This window comes from Falco punctatus, assembly GCF_963210335.1.
Source record: "Falco punctatus genome assembly, chromosome: 7".
Lineage (NCBI taxonomy): Eukaryota > Metazoa > Chordata > Aves > Falconiformes > Falconidae > Falco > Falco punctatus.
Window position 1 is genome coordinate 60,339,609 of NC_137587.1, and position 25,055 is coordinate 60,364,663.

The following is a 25,055-nucleotide window of genomic DNA, read 5'->3' on the forward strand; positions in this document are numbered from 1 at the left end:
AGTGTCACGTGGAGAGAGTGAATGTCACACTGGGACTTGAAAAATGGTTGTTGACTCCTTTTTTAAAGAGAGAGGTTTTAATCTTAAGCTCTCTAAGACACATTGTACAGGAAGGTTGTTCTGACAGGCTTATGCCATATGGAAGACAGAGATCACTGCTTTCCTAATACACAGCAAAGCCTCAGCAACAGTTGTACAAGATAAGGTCATTGTAGCTGTTACCAAATTTCATCCTGTTTAGCAAGTTATAAGACTTTTTAGAATCACTCACTGATCCATGACACTGAGAGGTATGGAAGATTAGCCATTGGTATGACAGCTGGAGAGGGAATTTTATGTACCCAGTGTCTACAATGGCACTAAGCAACCCAAATGCTGCTGTAATCAACCGGTTGCTGAATAATTATATGTCACCGTCCATCCAGGGTCTTGACCCATCCTGTTCAGGGACTCTAACACTCCAGCCTAACAGTGGATTTATACCCTTAGCAGTTATATTTTATCTGTGCAATAGCATTAGTTATGAGACTTACTCTGCTCCCCAGATGCCTATTTGAGCTGCTTGCCAACTATAGAAGCAAATGACCTAAACTTACAGATACTGAGTACTTTCATATATGTATGGATCACAACAATTATTGGAGCCCCGCGTATTTTGGAGGTATGGAATCAAGTAGGATGTGGCATCTGACACACACTTAAAGTGCTTCAGCTTTGTTAAGAGAGGAGGGAGTCCACAGAGGCCAGCTACTTTGCTTGCAGAAGGAAATCGGCAGAGTGCATATGGACTGTTTCCAAAAGGGAGGAGGTGGATGGTTTTGCAGGTGACTGAGTGTATTATGGGACTTGGGTCAGTGTCAGCTATTTATATTTTCTGTCAGAATGTAATAGAATGTTGGCTTGTTTTTGTCCTCATGCTGGGACTTTGCCAGGGGCTGAAACACTTCACATCCAGAGCTCTGTCCTGCTGCAGTCTTTGCAATATTGGGCTGCACGCTGTGTTCATTAGCATGAAACTCCAAGGGTAAGGGGAGATTCTCATTTTCAGTACCACTGTATGTTTAGCTGTAGAGGTCTAGTTTTAGCCAGTTTCTATTGAATGTATGCAAAATAAAATAGAATATACAAGAAAAATATTCTAGGTGAAAGGATCAGTTCTTTCACATAAGCCACTATTTGTGCAGGTAAAAGGCATATAATAAGTAAAGTGCCAGAAGGACACAAACTTTATTAACACACGTCATACTTGCAGTGAGGTCCCTTCTACACGTCATGCCAACAGGTAGAGTGGAAGTGGGAAAATTAGGATATGTCACTGAAAAGGAACTTTCTAAAGGAATCTAAAGTATATTGCTCAGACTGAAAAATTGTTCAGAACAGTAGAGTTAACGTACTTACTTCTTGATTAAAGAATAATGTTGCAATATGAGGCTGTTAAGACTTCTTACATCCCTAGGAAAAAGTGACATCTCTAGTAGGTTTAGAGCCATCACTACCTCCTTCCTGAATCAGAAGGAAAGAACAATCTGCCTGCTGAATCTCGTAGGTCTTTCATCATATTAATATAATTCATACTTGCATAGCTCGATAGATCTCATGCTATCACACTTTACAAATGCACTATACCATAGCGACAGTTTTATATTTTGAGCTGAATACTATACTGCAGGTAGAAAGCACCAGCTGGGCTAGTCTGAATACACTTGAAAGTGGCCTAGCAGTCACTGATTTCAGCAGAACGTCAATCAGCAGGATGCAACAGCACAGCAGGGAAGCTAATACATTTTCATGCTGTTTATACAGAGCAGGAGCACTGCAGGCTCATAGGCTCTGAAAAAGCCAAGTAGAATCCTATGTTTCTGAGAAATAGGAACTACTGCAATGGGAAACATTATGATATACTGCACCAAGCTGCCTACCTTGATGAGTAGCTTTCTTCTCATGTTGTTGCAGTTCTCATTTGCCGCAGCTTTGGACTGGATCATGTTGGTGATCACACGTGGAGGATCAGGTGGGCTGTCTTCTGTCTCTGGTGTGCATGGTAGTTGTGTTCTAGGACAGCAGTCAAAATCCTCTTGACCCCAACTGGTAGAGATCTCAAAGGGATCTGGGCACTTCTCATCAGGACTTGACCCATCATCACTGTTTTTGGCATTGCAAAGTATAAGTGATCTTGAAATGGAGCGAAACTTTCTTGACTTCCTGTTCCCAGCATCGCTCTTTCGATCCATCTTCAGAGAGCTGGTGGTGCTGCTCTTTTTCCTGTCGTTCTCCCATTTATGCGGCATGTTACTTTCAGTAACTTTCTTTGCTTCTCTAGTGCTAAATATCCTCCAGGAAAGGAAATATAAAAAGTATGTTGTAATATACCCCACTTTCTCCCACTTAATAACCTACACTACTGAAAAGCCCTAATGAATAAATTGAATCAACAGAGCCTTTCAGTCTGCTAACAGCCACGTGGTATCTCATGACTTGCTAATTCTGTCTCTGTGCAGTGCTCTACTAAATTCTCCTTCACCTTTTTATTCTCTTCTCATGCTCCCCAAGCACAATGGAGTGCTTTTAATAAATGTTTTTGATGCTTCCATTGTGCTGCTTCCTTTGGGCTTCTGCTGAATTTGCATGTTGAAATCCCAAATTGAAAAGGAAGATACTTTAGAAGCATTATTCTATCCTCCTAACACTATTTGGAAAGAGGAAGCTCCTTCTGAAGTTTGATTCATGAAACCACTATAATTCAAAAAAGATTAATCAAATTGTCGAGGTTAGGTTCTCCACCTAGCAGATATGATTTGTAAGTGGTTTAGCAAAAGTAGAGAATAAGGAATGTCAGGCTGCTATAAAACGCCTACCTTTGCAGATCAGAACTCACTTAAGACCATGCATTTAACAGTAATAGAGAGATCCAGTGAAGCACTTAAGATGTGAATATCTGATTAGGAATTTAACTCTATAAAGGAATACAGCTCCAATATATCAATCAAAAAGTGTCCTATTAAAGAAATGGTTTGTTTCAGCATATGATTCAGCATACACAAGTAAGAGAAAATGAAAGAAACACTATACAATCAAAATGTGGCATAAGTTGGAGCTTTTGTAAAATGAGTAAAGTGATCAGCATGTTAAGATAACAAAAGGGAGCTTTGTAAAACTGTTTCCTTTTTATATCAGAAAAAAATTTCTAGAAATATTTTGGTAGGTATGTACCAGTGCTGAGAATTCAACAAAAGCAAGTCTAAATTAATTACTTTGACTTTATCACTTAATTTTTATTATATTTATTGCACAAACTTTTCTATTCTCTTCACAGTACCTGAGACTGTATGCTGCAATTCTAAAGAAAATACCTATTGAACTAAAGAATTTGGATAAATCAAAGATGCTGTAGATATTATACACAAAATTGAAAATCAATGTAACTTGAAAAGCACTTCTCAAGTATATTATTGGGAGAAAAAATGTGTACATTGTGCTGTAAACTGGGTGGTTGTGTTTATTTTGGGTTGTTCCTTCCCCCCCGCCCCCGCCGCTTTTATGCAGGATTAGGTAGGTACGTATGCACTTTGTACCTGAAATGCCACTGGTGATACAGAAATATAAAAAGGCAGATTTTCCAAAGGCTCATGACAGCCACAACAATCAACACAGGCCTGCAAGTTCTGACCAAGCCAGATTCATATAATAAATCCAAGCCAGCCTTAGAATAAATCAACAGGATTATTTTTATTCCCCCCCCCCCCCCCTACAAAAAAAGCAGAGAAAAAAACAGATTATAAACACTATGCCATTGAGTACCTGTCTGAAGGAGCTATATGGCATTGCTGGATAAATATACAATTCAGTGTGTATCTGAATTTGTTTGGATTTGAAAAAGAAATTTGCATGTAGCTTTTTCAGGATCAGCAAAGAGGTCCCTGCATCTCTCAGGGAGAAGGATGTTTATTTGTGCAGTCCTCTCTGGCATTTTTAATAGGTAATGCTCCTGTAGCTTTCCATCATACCTTATTTTCCATCGTACTAGCCCTAATATTGCTCTGCTCTCTGATGTCTCTTTTCAAAAAAAAAGATAATAAAAAAATAAATCCCTAGCACTTCAGAAACTTGTGCCATGAGCACTGGAACTCATTGGATTTCTAAACAGGACAGTATTCCAGAGCAAAGTTTAAGTCTGAAAGTATCTAGAGAACATGTCACGTTCCAAAGCTGGTATGCTTTCTGTCTCTCTCCCCTGTCCTCTCTGCTCCTGTGGGAGAGTCTGATCCCACTGGACAGGAACACTGGAACCAAAATCACTGGGCTCCTAGCCTTCCCACACTCGCACGGAGGAAGCTTTCGGGGTCAAATTGAACTAGCATATTCTCCATTCTCTTCAGTACATAAAATGTTCTACTTTTTTTCTTTTTTCAGAGTAGCTTCTCTTCTTATGAATAACAAGACTTTCAGTCATGGCTGAATGGAGGCCTGGTGTGGATGCAGGACTACTGGCCAACAGCACAGCCACGCTCCCTTCCTATGATGCAGAGCACACACTGAATAAAAGGGCATCTAAGTCTATGTGTAAGGACACAGAGACCAGACGGGACGGGGAAAGATATGACATAGATGAAGCTCAGCTTTAACACATGGGCTTTATGGCTGACATGGGGTCTTATTTCTCTAGGATTAATCTTCCCTCCTGCACTATTGAAAGAATCTAGTTTTTAGACCCTGTATGTGGTAATTTATTTTGACGCACAGAGATGAAAAGTGCTATGAATTATGTTAGAACAATATAATTTTGAGAACTGAAATAAGTCATTGTTGGTCATGTAATTCAGCATCACAAGTTAGCAATTTTTAGTATGCTTTTTTGTTGTTGTTAAAGGCTGACTGACATTTATCCCTACTAATATGTAAAGATTTTCAAGTTTTGGAGATTTTGTTTGTTTGTTTCAAGGTAGGTAAAAATGCAGTCTGGCCCTTTAGACCAGAATGTAGCATTGGAAAAGATGGGTAGGATGAGGGGAGCTTCTGCAAGTACCTCCTGTCAGCACTTGTTTAGGAAGCAACTGAGCTGCTTGCTGAAGGTACATGGAATACACATCACCTGAAATGCTGCAATAGGGATTGGTGCTCCTAGTAATTCTGGCAATTGCTGTTAGGCACTAGCAATAAGAATGTCAGAAATGAGCCCATGTTGCACATTCAGACCTAAACAATCTTGCCTACGGAGGGAAATTAGAAGAAATAACGCTTTTCATTCAAGGATTTCAATGTTGTACAAACTTTAATTGCACTTTTACTTCCCCAAAGAGAAAGAAGTAAAAAAAGAGCTATTAAGCACCTGGGTAAGCAGAGGATTTGATAGCTTAACGGTCAAAATACAGCTCTCTAGAGACTGACATACTAGAATGAGGGTTGGAGAGAAGCAGGAGCCCTTTCTCACTCTGCGTAAAGCTGCTGAGCTTAAGAAGGGAGCACTGCCATCAGTATTAAATGCTCCAAGAGCTGCCTTTCTATGCTAAGCATCTGGGATGCAGGGAACACATAGAAGCACCTGTTGAAACAGTGAAGGAAACATTGCTCTAAGTGCATTCTCCATCCCACTCCCCTGCAACACTCCTGAGGAATTTTACATTATGCAGAGAAAACATCTCTTTTGCCCTGCTGCATCAGCTATTTCCTCCTCCCCCACAACCCCATCAGAGCTCCATCAGCTCAAAGACCAAGTTTAACTCTAAATGACTTACCTAATATCTCAAAGCAAGCCATTGGCTGAGGTGAAAATAAACCCAGTAGACCTGAAGACTTCCAGCTAAATCCTTGCTCTTGCTCTAAACATTAGATCACAGCCCAAGTCTTAACCAAGGCAACATCCTTTCCAGAGCTGCTGCTCAGGTTGCATAAGTGACAAAAATATAGGAGATACCAAAAACATAGTCTATAAGTTTTCCGATAAAAATATCCAGAAATTTTATTTTACACAGATAATAATATCAGAAGTCCAGGGAAGTTTTATGATTCATTGCTATCTTCCACCAAATTTAATTCAAGGTATTGGTGGCATGGACAATTACTTCAAAGACAATTCCCTAGACCATTCATCTTTTCCTCCAGTGCACTCACTGCTTGTCATTTTCTCTTGCCATTCTTATACCTCCAGCATGCCTGATGGAAGTTGTCTGTGGTTTGTAATGCAAACCAAATGTTCCTTCTCTGTTTCTTTCCCATCCCCCGTCCCCAGCTTTATTTTTCCAGCTTTAAGTCTAAAAAGCCCTAACTCAGCCTGTCTTCTGCAAAGAAAATACATGATTTGAGCTGTGCCCATTTGGTTCAAATTTTTGGTTGGATATTAAACTGAGCATTTACAAGATGCAAATAAATTGATGTAGCTCCCAGGCTGAATGCAAATGCTCTGCTGTTAACCAGACAGTAGGAAAGACAGAACTTTTCTTTACTAGCAAGAACAAGATGAGTTTTACATTACCAAGTGCTAACAGCATGATATCTTGCATCCCATTTTAATCTAGATCTTGTGATCTTTGTCAGATTCGTTACTGAGCAGTACTATTAGCACTGAACTACTGCAGATGTCTAGGATTTCCAGGCATTAGGAAGAGCTAGACATTTGGAAGTTTTCTAATAAAGAGTAAGAAACTCTTGGACAGTAGAATTTACTGTTAAATTTTTTTAAAAAATAAAAAATACTTAATTGTAAAATAAAAAGTCAAAAGGAGGAACTTACAACAGCGAGGCAGACAAACCTGACTCCTGCAGAAGGCTGTTCCTCTTCATAGGCCTGGCAAAAAAAGACAGAGTGAATAATTGAAAACACACTCTCATGGTGTCACGTGACTCAGTTTCAGTAATTCTGCTCAGTACATTGGAACGGAGCTATTGTTTCCTAATTGAAGAAAATGTCAGCAAGGATAGATAAACAAAAGCAATGGGATGCAGTATTGGGGAAACTGTTTCCAGCAGGCTCCCAGCTACCCAGAGAAGGCAAGACCATTTAAGGAGTTTGTCATTTGTTTTTACCCATCGCTCTCGTCCTAGGATCGATAGGGTTCAGGCATATTAAACCTACTTGGGTGGAGGCAAGGGGGCAGCCAGAATCTGTGCTAATCAAGTGCAGGATTTCCTGCTGGAGGCTGAGATGGCAAATGTGTTTCTTGTAATTTTTAGCAGATATTTTAAACATTAAGCTAGTAAGAATTTCATAGGCCGCTTCTGCCCCAGGAACAAAACATGATAGGATCCACTTTTGAATGCCAAGCCCTTGTATTGTTCATCATGATGTGGCACTGTCCCTTTAACCTACCAGTTCTTAAATACTCTCCTCTTTATGGGCTAGACTGAGCTTTGTGATACAACCTGATCAAGGACTCGGTATAATTGTTGCTTTTTTTGATAGAGCATCTGGGAAATGAGAACTATGTCATGGATGCCAAACTGCCTCTATTACACCTTCCGTTTGCTGCAAAGTAAATTGTTCACAGTCTATTCTACTATTGTGGCAACTCCCTCCACAAAACACTGCTTGAGTTGCATCCACCGTCAGTTGTGGGAAGAGGCAGCCAGCTTTCTGCCATGTCCCTAGGCATGTTTAGCTGTTTTTCATTGATCACACAGATCCTACCTGCCAATCCTCAGTTCTGCACACACTGACAAATAGTAATCTTGCTGTAGAAACCTACTTTCTCTCGATGAATTTCTGTGATAAGATATACAGGAAGTTTATAAATAAAATTTAAAAAAAGTTCCATAAAAGAAAGAATTGTCTCTGAAGCAGTTAATTTTAGTTTATTGAATTCCTGAGGCCTCTTTGGAATGTTTTCACAAACTATAAATCCTATACTTTTCAGGAAAATGTAAACATAAACCTGAATTTTACATGTGGCCCCATCTGGTCATGGAAATGGTCAAACAAGAGAATGCTTAGACACCTGCTGCCCTCTGTGTTCTGTGGCTTGGAGGCCCTGGTTTTATTGGTCTGTCATAAAACTCACAAAAGAGAGAGAAATTATAAAACCAGATTTAAAGTACTGCACTGATATGGTATCATGTTTAGTGGTCCTGTGACTTCTAGATTAAACATGGCCTGTGAAGACAAGCATCTGCCCCATGAGAATCATGTACGTATGAGGAGAAAAAGTGAAGATGAAAACTCTGCTCTGTACAGTGTCTAAAGGAGCCCCAAAGCACTCTATCCCTGATAATACAAATGTAGCTAATTTATATTTTAAATGTTTACAAAAAAGAAGATAATTTGATGCTCTTTTCCCAACAATTAAGTTTTTAGGGTATTAGTTCCCCAAAGGAAATCTTGTATAAAGGACATCGGTAACCTGGATCACTGGATGACAATAAACACGGAACATTACCCAAATCTTTTAAATTCTAATCTTGTAGAAGACCCAAGATTTGAGACTTGAGTAGTGTACAACAGTTATCAAGTAGCTTCCCTGGAAAGGAGGAGAAATAGGCAGCTGACTTTGTGTTTTGGGAAAGAGTTCCTCAATGTATTTGAATAGCAAGGACAGTGGCCCTGTACATAGAATGGGGTTTTATAGTGTTAGTGCTATAAAAATGAAATATCAACTAGGAAGCAAAGCCACATACTGTTTACCACTTAACTGTCTTACACTGTAACACACATATGTTTTTGTTTAGTAATAGAGAGCTCATTCACACAAAATCTCAACAGCCCCTGTGTTTTGATCCAAACAAGTTGAGCTAGAAGCTCAAAAGCATTGGAAAGCTTTTTTTATTTCTTCCCATTGTCACATGCTATTGCATTTCCTGACTATGGACTGAATACTCCAGTCCCTAAACCACTGGGAGTTTTGTTCATTCAGAATCTGGACTTCTGCCAGGGCCAGCAGCAGAAACATAAATATCACAAGGAGGGGCTGGTTTTTCATGTTGTTTCACTCTAACCTTTTGCAGTTTTTTCCATCTTCTCTGTACAGTAATTGTTCAGTGCCTAGTGGTGAACAGAAAAGCAGGTTTTTAGAAGCCATAAGGAAAAGGAGAGAGGGAGAACCTCTGCTGTGTGTGCTGTGTTGCATTAACGGTATGCTTTGATATTGAATACTGTGGTCAATCTTCATTATTTAGCTCAAAGGTATTGTATGAGGAAAAGGGCAAGGAACACTGATCAGAGGCTGGAATTTTGTATTAGGAGATTGGAATTATGTGGGCGGTCCTTTGCAGAAAGGAGCTGCATTGGTAAAGGTTTATGAAATAATAGGTACTGTAAGAAAAATCAGCTGTTTCTTTACCACCTTCTCATGTGAGGGACAGGAAAGAAGAATGCAGTAAAATGAAGAGAGTTCAGACAAATAAGAGGAAGTACTTAAACCCTAAAGCATAATTAATGTGTGGAACAAGAAGATAGCAGAAATCATGAGCACTTTGAAGTTAGTAGCTGTTTTGCCTTTGATTTCAGTGGTACAGAGATTTCACCCCAAGAATTGAATTGATGATGATAATATCTGTAGTTTTATCCATGCAGAAGTGGCAGCAACTCTTGCTTCAGAAGAAAAGTCAAAGTACCACTCACAGGCAGAGTGATACTTCTGCTGTGGGATAAGGTCCTAGTTACCATAAAACAGAGTGACTTTTCTGACATATGGAGTTAGTATCTATTGGAGGTGGGAAAAGGAAATAGAGAAGCCATTGAATTTATTTTTTATGACAGTTATTCTCTTTTGCCTGACTAAAATCAGGATGTCTTTGGAACCATAGCAGATACAAGAAATGATACCTCTTTTCCCCAAATTATTTTCCATATCCAAAGGTTTGGATTCTGAAGGACAAATATGCAGACTATTCAGTACTAAATATTTTGCCTGTTGCTACTGGTGATAACCTTTTCCAAAAAAGAGAATATAAATTTAAACAGAACGTTAGTACTGGGCAAAGCAAATCTAAGTAATGATAGAACCTAGCCTCAGTCCTGATCTCCACCCAACTCCAAAGACTGCTTGTGTTAACAGGAAAGAAAGCCAATACTTCGGAGTATTCCAGTTTTTGCCCTGTCCTTACATTGCTTAGCAAACTGATTAATTACTTTTGCCTTAAACACAGTTACAATTTTCACCTTTCGCCATGTTCTGGATAACAGTTATGTTGCACAGTACAATCCGTCTCCTTATTGCTGCTAAGCCAGGACTGGATTAGTCATCTCTGTTTTGGGTTTTGCAACTTTCTCTCTATCCTTCCATCCATCAAAACATAGCAACATGGCATGTTGAGTCACCCTATAAACGCAGTTAATCCGGTATCCTTCTTCAGCAATAGCTAATAGCAACTGCTTCAAAGGGATTACCTTAAAAAAAAAAATAATCCAGCGAGAGCTCACTTTCAGTAAGAGTTTCTTTTTGATTACCTTATTGCTAAGAGTTAGGCTGGCACTCTGAGTTTTCCATGTATTCCAAAATTGTTGGAGCTTTTTACATTATGATTGGCTAGTCTCGTTTTAGCAGAAGCTACGGCTTCCCCATAACGGATAAGTATTGCATTATATCAAATTAGGTAAATCTTTTTCTAATTCCTTTCATCACTTAGTACCTAACTTTTGCCAGGAAGCACAAAGAAATTTTTGTTCTTCTATAGAAGAAATGAATCCTGTGTAATGTAACTGTAATTTATCCATTTCTGGCTCCCATTAAGCTTTTAATTTCAAGAATATCCAGAGGCAATGCGTTTCATGTGTTAAATAAAAAAGTACTTGTAATTGTTTTAAATTTATTTCCTCTAAGATTTGTTCAGTTCTTGTACTAGGAAAAGTATACTGATCTTCAAGTCTCTGTAGGATCCTTTTCTCGTTGATCTCTATACTGATGTCATCCTCTGTCTTCTAGAAACTTCTGTCTTTACTTCTGCCCCTCCTTTCTCTCACCTGCATGCCTCTTTCATATGTTTGGATCTCCTCATTTTTCTTCAGATCCTTTTTAAAAAATCCACTTGCTTTTGTGAACTGACTCTTTCATGATGGTGTGCAGCTCTGCAGCCTTCTAGTCTGTTTTCCAGTGAACTGCCTTCCTGTGACTTAATAAAAGTTCCTTGGCCTCGTCTTCCCAAAAACTTTTGTGCATTCACACTCTGCATGGTTACTAACCTTATTCTAGTATTCTTACTTGTTGCACTGCCTTAGACATAGCTGTAAAATATTGCTTATATAATTCCATGGAAGAGGGTCTAATACCAAGTGTACACTCATCAAAAAGGATTTTTGCCTCATCTTGATAATGTATTCTGGAACTTTATAAAAAATGTGTTACTGTATACATACAATATTTTGTTGACAGAAAAAGGTAGCCTATGTGATCTATAAAAGTATTGTGTTAAGAGTATGTGACTGAAAAATTACAGCATTCTCAATGTAAAGAGCATTGACTGTAGCCATGGTGTAGTATATGAGGCATAGGGAGAATGGTACCCTTTTAATGAAGTGTTGTGGGTTGTGTTTGTTATTTTAATATTTTTGTACTGGGTATATAGACTGTGTAAGAGATTACGTTGGGCTTAGAGAAACACTACAGAATATTTGTGTCAGCTATGAAGTTGCTAAATACCTGGTACTGAAGAAAAGGTCCATCGATTTTTTTTAAAGCCATTGGTCCATACACAGTTTATAACTTACTGCAGCACCAGAGTAGTAAAAACATTATGTGAGCTCCCCTGTATGGTGTCATTCTAATTTAAAACAAATATTTTAAAAAGTTATGACTTTACCTCTTCTTTCCACATTTTCAGTCACATAATGTTCCTTTTTCATCTGACTGCATTCCTTTTGATTTATATTCCCCTGAACTGTAGGCTGACATAAGGGGCCCTTTAGGTGGAATGAAAGGAGAATTATCAATTGCTAAAACTATGATTTATCAGGAAAAAAACTAAAAGGCAAAAGAAATATGAACTTACTCTACATACAAAAACCATACAAAAAATTTCTCTGTATTTTTCATGACTTCAGTATAAAAGGTGTATTTAGACCTGTCTGGTTTTACATTTTATGGTGAGTCTGTGTTGGATTCTGTCATATTCATTGCTACCGCTTTCTCCCTGAATGGAAGTACTGAAAGGTGAATATATTTAGTCCATCTGAGTGCCAGTGGCAGAATTTGCTCTGTATTTTACACTCTGGTACAGGCACCACTTTCCACAGCAGCCTAATCTCAGTCTCACTGAAGTCAGGGGCTTGTTATCCTTCAGATTTCACAGGCAGCATGCATGGTCCTGTCTTGGTTCCTGGGTTTGTTGGTTTGGTTTCTTTGGTGGGTTTTTTTGTTTGTTGTGTTGGTCTGGCCATTTCTTTGAGGGGGAAAAAGTTGTGGAATTTTTTGAGTTTGGGGGGGGGTGTCTTTTGTTTTGGGGTTTTTTTTAATTAGCATTGTCAGTGATTGATGAGAAATTATGCAATCTCTTCTCTTGGATATCTATGCCTGAATATGATGACTTTACCACATTTATAAGTAGACATGTCATTTCAACTGCAAGGCTTTAGCAGTAGCTACTTCTGAGTATTTGTCATTCCTGGTGCCTGGCAGAGGCAAAGCTACTTAATACAGGCTGCTGCTTAACTCTGCATTAAATGGGTCTTGAGGACCCTTCACAGTTCTGCTGCTTTACTTTATCTCTAAGGCAGTGACAATCAGAATGAAGCTGAGCGGATGTTTTTTATTTGTGGTGTTGAAGATAACAGTATAAAGCTCCAATAGCAGCTCTCTTGCTCTTAACTTCTGTGATACTGTAGCTTTTAATACTAACTTTAGTCATAATGTTACTCACGTATGTTACTCACTAGCATTATTGTTGACAGCAAAGTGAGACTAGATTATTTTAGAGGCATCTCATGAGTGAAACAGTATAATCTGTCACATAAATAGCTCCCTGGTAAGGCATAAAATATAATGCTGCTGGTGCTTCATGAGATCTGATGACAACCTGCTCATAAATGCAATAGATGGTGCTGGAGTCAGCTATAGCATCCTAAACAGCCTAGGATCTAGTGTCTTTGGGAGATGACTTGACTTCTATGTTTTGAAATTGGCCTGCACCTTCAGAGTGGTATCTAATGTTAAACAGCTTGGAGCTAGTGACTGAGTAGCTCTTAGCTGAGGATTCACAGAATCTAATTAGGATGGCCAAGGTTGGAAGGGACCTCTGGAGATCTAGTCCAACCCCCTGCTAGAGCAGGTTCACCTAGAGCAGGTTGCACAGAGTCGCATCCAGGTGGACTTAGAATGTCTCCAGAGAAGGAAACATCACAACCTCTCTGGGCAGCCTATTCCAGTGCTCTGTCACCGTCACAGTAACAAAGTTTTTCCTTATGTTCAGATGGAACCTCCTGTGCTGTGGTTTGTGCGTGTTGCCCCTTGTCACTTGGCACTACTGAAAAGGGCCTGACACCATCCTCTTGACCCCCCTACATTCTAGAGCCTTAATCCACGGGATTCCACCAAGTAGGTCCTTGAAGAGGCCAAAGGTAAATTCCTGATCTTGCGTTTTTCCTACAGATTCACAGGTTTCAAGCCCAGAAAAAGTTATTCTAAATAGCTAGTCTAATTGACCTGTCAAAGAGAAAAAATTAACCTATAACTCTTCTGCTGATGGCAGTAACTTCTGCTCCAGATAAAGCGTATCTTTTAAAATAAGCACCAAATCTGAATGTAAAGACATTATCCACCAGTCTTGAAAACTTGATATACCCTTAGATAGATTGTTACGCTGGTTAGTTACTGTTTCTTTCAAACATTGCTGCATCCTGATGCTCATTTGCTTTTATTTCTGTCTTTCTCCAAAAGAGCCTGACTATTACTGTTATGGCACAGTAAAGGCCCATGATCACTTCCCCAGCATTTTTTGTGAAGAGGGACCATGGGGTGGGAGCTTTCATGGAACTTTATTGCATGACCTAATATTTGATTGCTTTGGGGTTTTTGTGATGACCTCAGTTTAAACATTGGAAAAATAACTGTTAGGTCCACAGTGTCTGTAGTCCAGGGCTACCAGATAGTAATTAAGCTCCATAGCATTAGGGAGTGGAAGGGATAACTTAATCCATAACAAATTGGCATAACTCAGATCACAGGTACTATATTTATTCTGCAGCTGATGGAGGGGACAAGAGCAGCTATATGACTGGATTGTGTGAGATATTGTCTTCCTCCAGACTGAGTCTGTCTTGTGAGCAGACTATATGGAAAGTCTGTCTGGGTATGTACACAAAGCTGGTATGTCTGTGAATGTGTAAAACAGTGTGTTGAGGCTTACACAATGCCAGGTACTACAGTATAGGCTTATTCCTGAGGGCAGCCACTGAATGACCCTGACTCTGGACCAGAGATGTGCTCAGGGAGGTCAGATTTTCCAGTGTCCTTTCCTTATGTATGCTCATTTTTGATCCAAAGAACATCTAGCCATCTCTCCCAAAGAATTAGTACTGACTATATCCTTTGTCTCAGTATGGATTTACCAAAAGAAGCAGCCTCTTCTGGAGTCCCAAGTACTTGTCTGCAGTCATGTTCCAAGATGACCACACATAGAATCATAGAATGGTTTGTGTTGGAAGGGACCTTAAAGACCAGCTAGTTCCAACCCCCCTGCCCTGGGCAGGGACATCTTCCACCAGCCCAGGTTGCTCCCAGACCCATCCAGCCTGGCCTTGGACACTTCGGGGACAGGGCATCCACAACGTCTCTGGGCAACCTGTGCCAGCACCTCACCAACCTCACAGTGGAGAATGTCTTCCTTATATCTGATCTAAATCTTTCCCCTTTTGGTTTAAAGCCGTTACCTCTTGTCCTGTCACTACATGCCCTACCAGAAAGCCCCTCTCCAGCTCTCTTGCAGGCCCCTTTAGGTACTGGAAGGTGATGTAAGGTCTCCCCAGAGCCTTTTTTTTCTCTAGGCTGAATGACCCCAACTCCCTCAGGCTCTCTTCACGGGAGAGATGCTCCAGTCCTCTGATCAACTTTGTGACCCTCCTCTGGACTCACTCCAACAGGTCCATGTCCTCCTTATGTTGGGGGCCCAGGGCTGGATGCAGCACTGGAGGTGGGGTGTCCTGAGAGCAGAAAAGAGGGGGCAATCACCTCCTTTGACCTGCCAGTCACACTCCTTGTGATGCAGCCCAGGATATATGGCCGGCTTTCCGGGCTGCAAGCATACACTGCTGGGCCATGTTGAGCTTCTCATCCATAACCCAGGATTTCTGTTCTTGTTCTTTCCTTTTTCTTCAACATCCTTTGAACTGACTTTTTACTTTTAATTTGTGGAGTGAATTTTAAAAGACTTGACTTAAATGTTCAAAAGGTAAGAATACCCAGACTTTTGAAGGTTGCATACAAGAACAGGAGTTTTTAAAGTTGTTTTTTACCTATTTTTGGCCAAAACAGAGGACCTAAATGCATAAAATAGTAGAGGAAAAATGTTAAGACTTTGACAGTATCAGTTTAGGCTCCGCATTAATCTTGGGCAAAGGCATAAACTACCTATAACGGAATCTTACCAACCACTCCTAATATACACCACTCACTATAAATAAGTAACAATCTGCTCGGTTTCTGACAGAACACTCTACTGAGTCTGGAGATCTCCTTCCAGTTCTGATAGTGACATTCTGTTTGACCTGAGGTAGGTTTACTTTCCTGCAGTTCTGAATCCTTGTCTTCCTCAATGAAAATGAGTTGTGGCTGTCATCTTCTTTCTTGGATGTGTGGAGTGGGGATTTCTCTGATGAAAAGTACTATGAGATAATTAAATGTGGGTGTTGGTTTTTTTTAATAGGACAATGAATGAAACAATTAACTACTCAGAAAACAATAAGAATTTGCTGGTGGTAAGTAATGACATCCTACACCAACCCATCTCATATGCAGAATCTATTGCGTACAAAGCTTATTGCATATGATAAAGCATGCAAGTTATTTGACAGTGTACAGTATGTGTCGTACTGTAATATTGACAGCATAAATATTATGTCATAGCAGCCCTAGGCAAATAAAAGCAGCAGAACACTTCACTGGTGCTCACTAATAGCAAAGAGCTTTAAAAGTGATGAAAAGGCCATCTTCTGTTAGGTCAGCCCTTCAGCATAAATTGAAGCAATTTGACAGCCCCACAGCTTTGTCATCTGTTCACAGCCACAGGGTGGTACAGTGGGGGAAGAGGGGAGTGTTTTGTCCCAAACTCTATCCTGACAACAATCCCTCTGCAAAGGAGCAGTAAGGGGTGCTCCAAAGCCCCCATGCTGACTGTCTCCCAAGGGGCTGCTTGCCAGGAGGTGTATGCTCAGCTCAGAGCATACCAGCTCCACAGCAAATGAGGTTACACTGGCAGTATGGATATTATATCATTAATATGTGTGTCCTGTATGTCTTTTCTGTAGGCTCGTACTGAATGAATCAGTTACTAATGAGGCTCATAATAAAGGATACTATTAAATGAACACTACATTAATAATGCTGGCAAGGTTTCAAGTCTACAGATGTTATTTATAGTATATGACTAAACAAATACATATCCCCTTTGAGGCTGAGACTCTGGAGCAATTTACTGATTTCCTGTATAGGCTAGTTCATACAGAGATTCAAGTAAATAGTGCATTTGGATGTCTTGCTTGGAACTGTGCTCTGAAACTGTAGTAGTTAATCATATTAATGTTTAGCTTTAAAAGGGTTTGGAAATGTATATATGTTTTCAGAGGATTAGATACTACCCCTATCCAGTTCCCATGAAGAAATGCATTTTTCTGCATTGTTTCTTTAAAGGATAATAAAATATATAAAGAATATAGTCTGCAGTTACACGGCAGATGTGAAATGAGTAGAAAGGGTTAGAAAGAATTCTGGAAAAAAATGGATTTTGCAAAAGCTAAAAAAAAAATTAATAATCTAATTTCCTCTCCTTTTCATCTGGTTTTGAAATTAATTCATTTATCTTATATATGAATATTAATTGCCAGTAGAGAGGTTTTGTAGATTTAAAATGTTTTTGAGTAATGAAACATTTGGTTTGTGATTTTGTCTCTCTTATAATATCACAGGTTTAGAAAGGCCTTCAAAACTGAAGATAGCTACCAAGACACAAAAGTCCCTGGTCCACTCTGCTGGCTTTTATATGTGTCATGAGAAACAGGAGAAATACTACACAGCAAACTAAAAGTGTCCTAAATAAAGGTACTTCCTTGTAGAGCATCTGTTTTAAGTCATAATGCTGATTATAGAAAAACAATAATTTACTTCAAATTTCTTATCTAATTTAAAAACCAAACAGTGATGACAGTGAATAGGCAGACAAAAACATAGTTTGTGAAACATGTCTGGTTTTACCCTTTTTCTGTTTTCTTTTTCAAATTGTGAAATTAAAACAGCTGAAAATGATGCATACTAACATAGAAAAAGAGCTGACTGTATGATGCCTAAATAACGTGCTATAAAAATATCACTTACCATTGCCAAGTATCTTCTTATTTAAGTCCACTATTATCATGCCTTCTTGGATATGCAAGCAGAGTCAATTCCCAGTGTGTTAAATACTTGACAAAATAATAAATGCAGTGTAACTCCACAGTGTTTGGATATTTGACTGTAACTCCTAAGCATTCAAAGTGACTACTCAGTATAACAACTTTTCCTCTGCAGAAAATGCCTTGCTATTTGCCAGCAAATCTTTAATGCTTTAGATTGGGTATTTCCAACTACCGCCCTACTTGCTAGGCAGATGTGTATAAAAGAGATGTTATTTCACTGAATCAACCACTGAGATCGTAACCCTTTTCCTGTACCACAAACAGAAATATAAAACCTCAGACTTTCCTTTTGGACTTTTACTGACTTGTGTCAGTTGTAAGAAAGCAAAACACAACTAGTTCAAGGGCTAATATATGGAAAAATGTGTTAAAGTGTTTTAGATCATCTCATCACTTCTCATTCCTGCAATTCATTGGTTAACTGGCTCGTTCTGTGTTTATGTAGTTGCATGGTACAAATACAACACCTAAACTTCTCACCCAAAGTTGAAATGATTAATTTATTACTTTTTACAAACACACACACACACAAAAAAAAAAAAAAAAGAAGAAAGAAAACACACAGTGCTCTTAACCCAAGTGAGTCAAAACGCCTTTCATAAGGTCTGCAAGGGCTTTGAGAGGTTTTTCTTTGGTGAATAAAGCCTGTGTAGTGGAGGGAGGAGTTTTGTCTGAGCATGGCAGAAATCAAGCTAAAGCAAACAGACACAAACTAGGATCCCTTTGCTGTGTGAAAACAAGATAATAGTAAAGGAGGTGCAAATGTTATTCATATCAGATCACTTGAGACAGATTCATTGTTGTGGGGAAGTGAGGGGAGGCAGGATGAGAGAGGAGGTGTTTTTGTAAGAGTTTGTAAGACTCTCCTAGTGCTTTTCTCTCTGAAATTACATCATCAGTCAAGATTTATTTATGTCTTTTTGTGATTACCTCACCCTAAATAGATAATATGCAGGCTTTCCATCTTCTGGGTGCTTATAAATATTAGTTAACTAAATGTTATAGCCACAGGGGGGAAAGCACAACTGAAATAATGAGTGATGGCCATTCTAAGAAGTGGAAGACAGGACTGAGTAAAGACATTTCCTCTGCTAATTTTTCTATACTGGAGAGAATTGGGCTATGTGATAAGTTACCATTCCATAGGATGTACACCCTGATTTCTGATACTGGTTGTGAATCCAGTCCCTGTTAGAAAGTGGGAATTACAATGGGTAACGCTGCCTGTGTCCCAGCCATAATATAAGTACCTCTAGCACAACTCTGATGGGACAGCATTATTCTGCCTTTGTTGATCATCCTCTCCAGATGGATTAGACTTAATCAAATTCTAGCCCTAACAGTTTGTTTCAGGACCACAGCTGGAATCAGCATGTCTAGACTAGCACTGATTTATTCCTGGCTTTCAGACCTATGTGCATGCTACTATTCCATATGCTTCCTGTTAGAGAGGTAATAATGCCATTTCACAGCATAACTCAATTTTTTCTTTTTTCCTCCCCTTTTTATTGTAATTAGAATGTATTTTGCTTATGGAAGGAAACGTACTGCCTCTGCTCTAGACAAGGCTATTGACATCTCTTCTGGAACAGAGAAAACTTCCAAACAAACAAAACAAAGTTCACAAAAGAAACAGTTAAATTTTCTAACTGCCTTCACTGTCACAGAAAATGCTAAATGCATTTGTAAGTTATATAAAACTGCATCGGTTCATATTTTCCCCTCCTGGTTTCACAGCCCAGAACAGCAAAAGGACCTTGTGACATCCCTAGATTTTCAAGAGTTTAGTAATAAAAATAAAAATCCTCAGCAGAAAACAACACTCCACACCCTTCCACTGCTGAGCAAATGAGTTTCCCATTTTCCTCACTTATCCTCAGACTAAACAATGTTAAATTTACAAATCTGTCATCTATTTATAGCAAGCACTCTATCCTAGGAACCACAGAGGTTGGTGTATATAATTGTCTGTAATCTACAGGACAGCTTTCAGCCTGGCATGTCAAGTAATTAGGAGAGAAACCTCCTGCCTTGATTAATATCTAAGCAATATATGCACTGAGACATTCTATAGTCCTAAGCTGGGTGGTGTGCATGTGTGTGTGGGTGTTCCTCTGCTGTAAATTAACCTTTGATTTTACTTTTTCTCATTGACCATGAATAGTGATGCATAACGCCAACAGAATCATGCGCTTCTATCAGTGATCTGCAGAACATGGGGAAGTGGCCTGCTGCGTGGGTGCTGCAAGGGAGGCAAATTAATGGGTGTCCGACAGTGCTGATAATCCTGACAGCAGACACTGAAGGAACTAAGCTGGTGAGCTGTGCCTGCTGTGAGGGGAGAGTGGGCTAAAAAGCCATGTGGGGAGCAGTGGGGTAACTGGTGTGAGACTGTAGAAGCAGCAGAGGGTAGTTCAGATATGTAAGGGCAGGGCATGAGGGGAAGGAAGGGATTAAAGGAGGAAAGTTCTCAAGCTAGGGTGCTAAACTAAATCTGAGGAAGTGGGTAAAGACTGAGTAGAAGGTGCTGGATATAGACATCAGCTCAGCCTGAGCTGGGTAAGACATGGTGCTGGATTGGGCCCTGCCAGCTGAGCTCAGATGAGAGCAGGGAAGAGGTCTGGGGAGGAACTGACCTTTTCCTTTTTTTTTTTTCTTTCTGGAACTGCAGGGAAATGATATTCAGCCCTTGTGCTCAAAAGAGGCTCATCCACAGTCTGTATGCCACACTTCATCCATTCATCTCAGTAGATATGACAAAGGTCAGTGGCTTCCGGTATCCTTGTTTACAAACTGATGAACTGAGGAGCAGAGAAGTTTAGAGAAAAAAAAAAAAAAAAAGTCATGATTCTGACACCCTTTAAAAATCTTTCACTTTATAGAAGTTTATCTGTGTCCCTGAATCCCTTTTAATTATCTTCCTGGATGATTCCTATTTCTTTTCACATAATGAAAGCAAAATAAGCTAATCTTAAAATGAAGAATACTTTATTGATATATTTGATGGTGGTGGTGTTATTTCCAGTATTATTCTCCAATCCATCTTTAATACAGCCTGACATCTTGTTTGCTTTTTTGACCACTACTGTGCACTGAGCAGAAGTTTCCACTAAGCAGTCCACAGTAACGCCTAGAACTTTTTCTTGAGTGATTTTGCAAACCATCAGTGTGTATGAATAGTTCAAATTGTTCCTTTCAATACGTGTTACCTCACACCTACCTACGCTAAGTTTCAGCTGCCATCTTGTCCAATCCCTTCCTTCAGGGCTGTGTTTTTCTTTTAAAGCTGTGGCTTTTCTAAATGATCACATATAATTTCCCAAGTATGCTGTCTCTGCTATTGCATGCTTACTTTTCAGATGAGTAGTAAATTTGCTAAATTAATCCCAGTTTTGGTGTAGGTCTTGGGATCTCTCCTTGTTAATCTTTCCCAGCTGAAAATAGCCATTAACTTGTATTTTTAATTTGGTCTTCACTACTTTCAGAATCATAGTATTTTTCTTAGTCCTCAGTTATTCTTTACCCTTAAGCATTTTATGCCATTCAAAATATACGGGTAGGTTATACCCCTTTATACTTTCATCCATTATCTTAATTTCTTTCTTAAAGAGTTCAATGGTAATTGGCAGTTAAAAGCCTGTATGGACAAGTACAGCCAGAGTAGTTATAGGCAAAGCTGGCATCTACCTAAGAGCAGCAGAGTGGTGAGGGGAGAAAATTGTAATCTCAGTGTGTAAGCAGAGTCCCTTCTGGTCTCCCAAGAGCAGTGTGGAGCAATTCACTAACAGCTGAATTCAGTAAAGCACCTCCCAGGTGTCCTTAGCCTAACTATTGAGCCCAAGCACATACCTCTATGCATCTCACTTCTCCACCTTCCCCTCTCTGCTTCCTTGATGCTGGTCTCCGACTGCTCAAGCAAAAAGAAGTGAGAATAGGAAGGGGGTTGGAGGATGCAAGATTTTAGCTACCCTCAGGCCACCCACCCTCACTGTGGCCTTGGATGTAGCCTTGAAAATGGATGCATGTGCCAAAAAGCATCAAGGACTAACAGCATCCTTACTACTGAATAAAGCACTAAACAAGCTACTCTATGTCAAATTCTGGCATCTGCTCTTTTTAGCACAGATGTTAACAAGGTGGGAAGAGTTCAGAAAGCAATTATAAGAAGTCTGAGGAGTGTGCTTTGCAGTAAGAGACTGAAGAATTTATTTTGTTTTCTTCCAGCAGATTGTTGCAATGTGATTTCTTTGCTGTCTGTGTGACCTTTGTTAGACAGAATTTAGAGGACTGGGTTGTGAAGGCAGATGCATTTGTGAAGGCAGAAATACAGTTGAATGAAAGTTCATCAATAATTAGAACTTCCTGGAATGCTTATTCTGCTCTATGCAATTTACCACCATATTGATGTACTGTTTTGGGCATAGTGGCTAATCACATTTCAACAGCAATGCTCTCATAACCAACTTTGAGAGCTACATTTCTGTTTAGTTCTTTTTTCAAAAGCCTGCTCAGCCATTCATATTTTGCATTACTATTCTCCTGGATTGGAAGAATGTAATGTAGCAATTGGCAAAATCAGGTAAAATAGATTCACCTCGCAATGGTTTGTTTAACTAAGTGAAGCTATTATAACTAATTAGGTGTTGCCCTTACTCAGCATGCAAACATTACATAGATTAATGTTTTTTGAGATGCAAACCCAATATGCTTTTTATCTCATAACCAGTGGTTTTGACATACCATGATCTTTTTGCAGTAGAGGAACCATATGGGGCAAACTGGTTTTAACTGTGAAAAAGGGTTGTTTGGGTTTGGGTTTTTTTATCTCTAAAACTCTCTTTCAAGTGAACTTTGTAAACTTTGATCAACAAGAGAGAAAAGTATCAACCCAAAACTTCATAGACTGTTGTTGAAGAATATAACTATGGCTATTTTTGACTACTAAATTGTAAAGGTGATCATTGTTTATTCCTGTGGGGAAAATAACCTATGTTCACCTCAGAAGCTTAATGTCATATTGGACTCTCCCCACGGACAGATAACTCTACAAGATTACTTCTATTTTGAACAGATTTAGTTTGTGTTCTTGTTTTTCTCTGTAACTTTGTTTTCACGGGTGCATTTTTTAACTCATTGCCTGTCAGTTTAGATTTAACTTCATTGTTCCACCCTCAGGAAGCCTGTCTAAGCCAACAACGCTGTTGTGTTGCAGGCACAAGAACTCTAGGTGATGAATACCCTCTTCATGACAGTTACACAGCAGGATTGTGCTCACTTAATTGCACTGTTTATTTGGGAAAATTGCTGCAAATTTGGAAAAAATTGTAGAAGAGCTTCAAATATGTTTGAAAAATCATTATTGTGTGTTTATACCAATTCTGATACCACCTTTCTTTACAATATGAACCTTGTGTTATTGCAGAAAACTTAAAATTACTATAGGTTACATGGGCTGACCAAAAACCCTTCATCACTTGTTGGCTTATATGTAATGCTTAACTTCTAAAGCCAAACAGCTAATGGTTGTGTCATGTAATAGGCTAAATATTTGGTATAAATCAACTTTGCCTCAATTTTTTCTGTGATGAATGAACGTTCTGTTCTCAGAAATAATTGCTTAGATTAAAAGGTTGCACACATCAGCCATATAGTGCAAATAGTTATTCCCCAAATCCTTGTTAAGCTAATTTCATAGGAAGCAGGAATTTGTGTTGGTGTTTCTGAATACTGTATAAAGCCTAGTGTTCAGTAGAAACCATTCACAAGTCTCAAAGTGTGACACTGTTTAAAATCAGTTCACACTTAAGGACAAAATTCCATAACCGCCTAACGTGGTACAATCAGCTGATGAATAGTTAGATATTAATTAGCATGGGACAGAGGAAAACATTGAATTACAAGTACTTCTGGAAGCATCAAAATTTCCAATGAGCAGTGAGAACAATAAGCTGTGTTGTATCAAATGTCACATGTTGTCGTATATTGTAATTACTGAGATGGCTACGTGGATCCCTTTTAAACAAATTGTCGTTTTTGTCTGAAAAAGGAATGTGGAGAAAAGAGAATAGATCCAGAGAATTTTTTTCTGGATAAATTGATAATTTAATCAAAATTGGTAGCTTTGTTAATTCAACCTGTGAAATTTGGTGCCATTTGAGAGCAAATACATGCAGACAAATTTTATGGTAAATCCTAGAATGCGAAGACACTTAAGAGCAATGATAATATTTTCTTTATAATATTTCTGTGTTTTTCTTAGAGCATCTAATAAACACCCACAAAATACTTCCTATATCTTTCTTTAGGAAAGAGATATGCCTGTTTAACAGAGATGGATGCTGATGCACAGATACGGTAAATGAGGGATGAAAAGGCACATGATACGTGTATGAGAAAGCGCAGAATAGAATACCATTGCCTGTATTACCTAGGGAAATGGAAGGAGTTTTGTTTGAAACAGCAACCAGGGACAGAAGGCTCAAATGCAGGAGATTTTTGGCCTGGCTAGTCTCTTTGCTCTTTACCTCTATCTACTATGACCACCGATCTACGTTGCTATCATAAAAAGAAAAGACATAGTTACTGTCCCTCACCTGAGCTCATGAATTTACCATGTACATAAGAAATTAGCCCACCCCCTATTTTTGTAATTATGATCTAGTATACATTTTACTTCACCATAGGGATAAGCATGAATTTGTAATGCTACGCAGCTATGTGACCGCTGATCACTGGGTGACTGCCTCACCCTCTGATGTGTGTCTTGGTGCTTACCATAGCACACCACTTTCTCTGAGAACTTGCTAGGCCAGTTAACTGCACTAAGTCTATAAGGTTTGCAGTTTCATGTTCAGCCCTTTTTATGCTGGTTGGCTTCCCTTCTCCAGGAAACAAGGCAGGAGGCACTCTTTAGTTACCTCTCAAGTTGCCCATTCTGTTAAAGAGTTTGAATGTTTGATGGATTCAACTATGCCTGCTTGAGACTCCCCAAAAATGTTTTACCAATATGACAGAAACCTGCTCAAATTTTTAACATTTTTTCAGGGTCTACAAATATTTTATTGGTCATAAATATTCTGTAGAATATGGTGATTTCTGCCAGAATGCCTGGTTTGATCCAAAGCTGGAGTTTCCATAAGGAAGTTTTGAAGACCAAATTTCACCTGCCCTTTTGGCAGCACATTCACAAAACACAGTAAAATAAATTAGGACTTTATCATGGAACTTACGCTACCAAGGTTAAAAGTTGCTTTTGTTGTAATTATGAATGATTGACTACACACTAAAGTGATCTAGGTCCTCTACTCAACATGTTCTAGGGAGAATTATCACACTGACTGGCTTAGGAGAAACAAAGAGCACAGCTCTTAAGTTGACCCATCTCTAGGCAACTTTTTGGTTCCTCTGTAAGACTAGGTGTAGAACCTGAGGACACAATTGTGCAGCAAGCAGAAAAAGGGGAATGATGATAGATCAGAAAAAAGGGGGCATGGTGAAGCAGTAAGTGTAGCTAGAGTGTTATTCTGGATTA

General features: G+C 39.1%; 1 protein-coding gene and 1 long non-coding RNA gene across 3 annotated transcripts in view; one reads left to right on the forward strand and one right to left on the reverse strand.

Annotated features, from left to right (window-relative positions):
- IL16 (interleukin 16) overlaps positions 1 to 17,462 on the reverse strand; it is a 46,854-nt gene extending 29,392 nt beyond the window's left edge. The window contains exons 1-3 of one of the 2 annotated variants that reach the window (XM_080395341.1): positions 17,445 to 17,462; positions 6,747 to 6,781; positions 1,920 to 2,331 (exon numbers count right to left, since the gene is read on the reverse strand). In XM_080395341.1, the coding sequence (XP_080251467.1) occupies positions 1,920 to 2,331; positions 6,747 to 6,781; positions 17,445 to 17,447 (450 nt within the window). In that variant the 5' untranslated portion in view covers positions 17,448 to 17,462. Of the gene's footprint in view, positions 1 to 1,919; positions 2,332 to 6,727; positions 6,782 to 17,444 lie in introns of those variants that run through there. The other variant, XM_080395340.1, reaches the window with a different exon arrangement.
- LOC308067102 lies at positions 2,302 to 25,055 on the forward strand. The gene is made up of 3 exons (XR_013929452.1): positions 2,302 to 13,477; positions 14,104 to 24,820; positions 24,983 to 25,055. It is a non-coding gene; the product is annotated as an uncharacterized lncRNA (long non-coding RNA).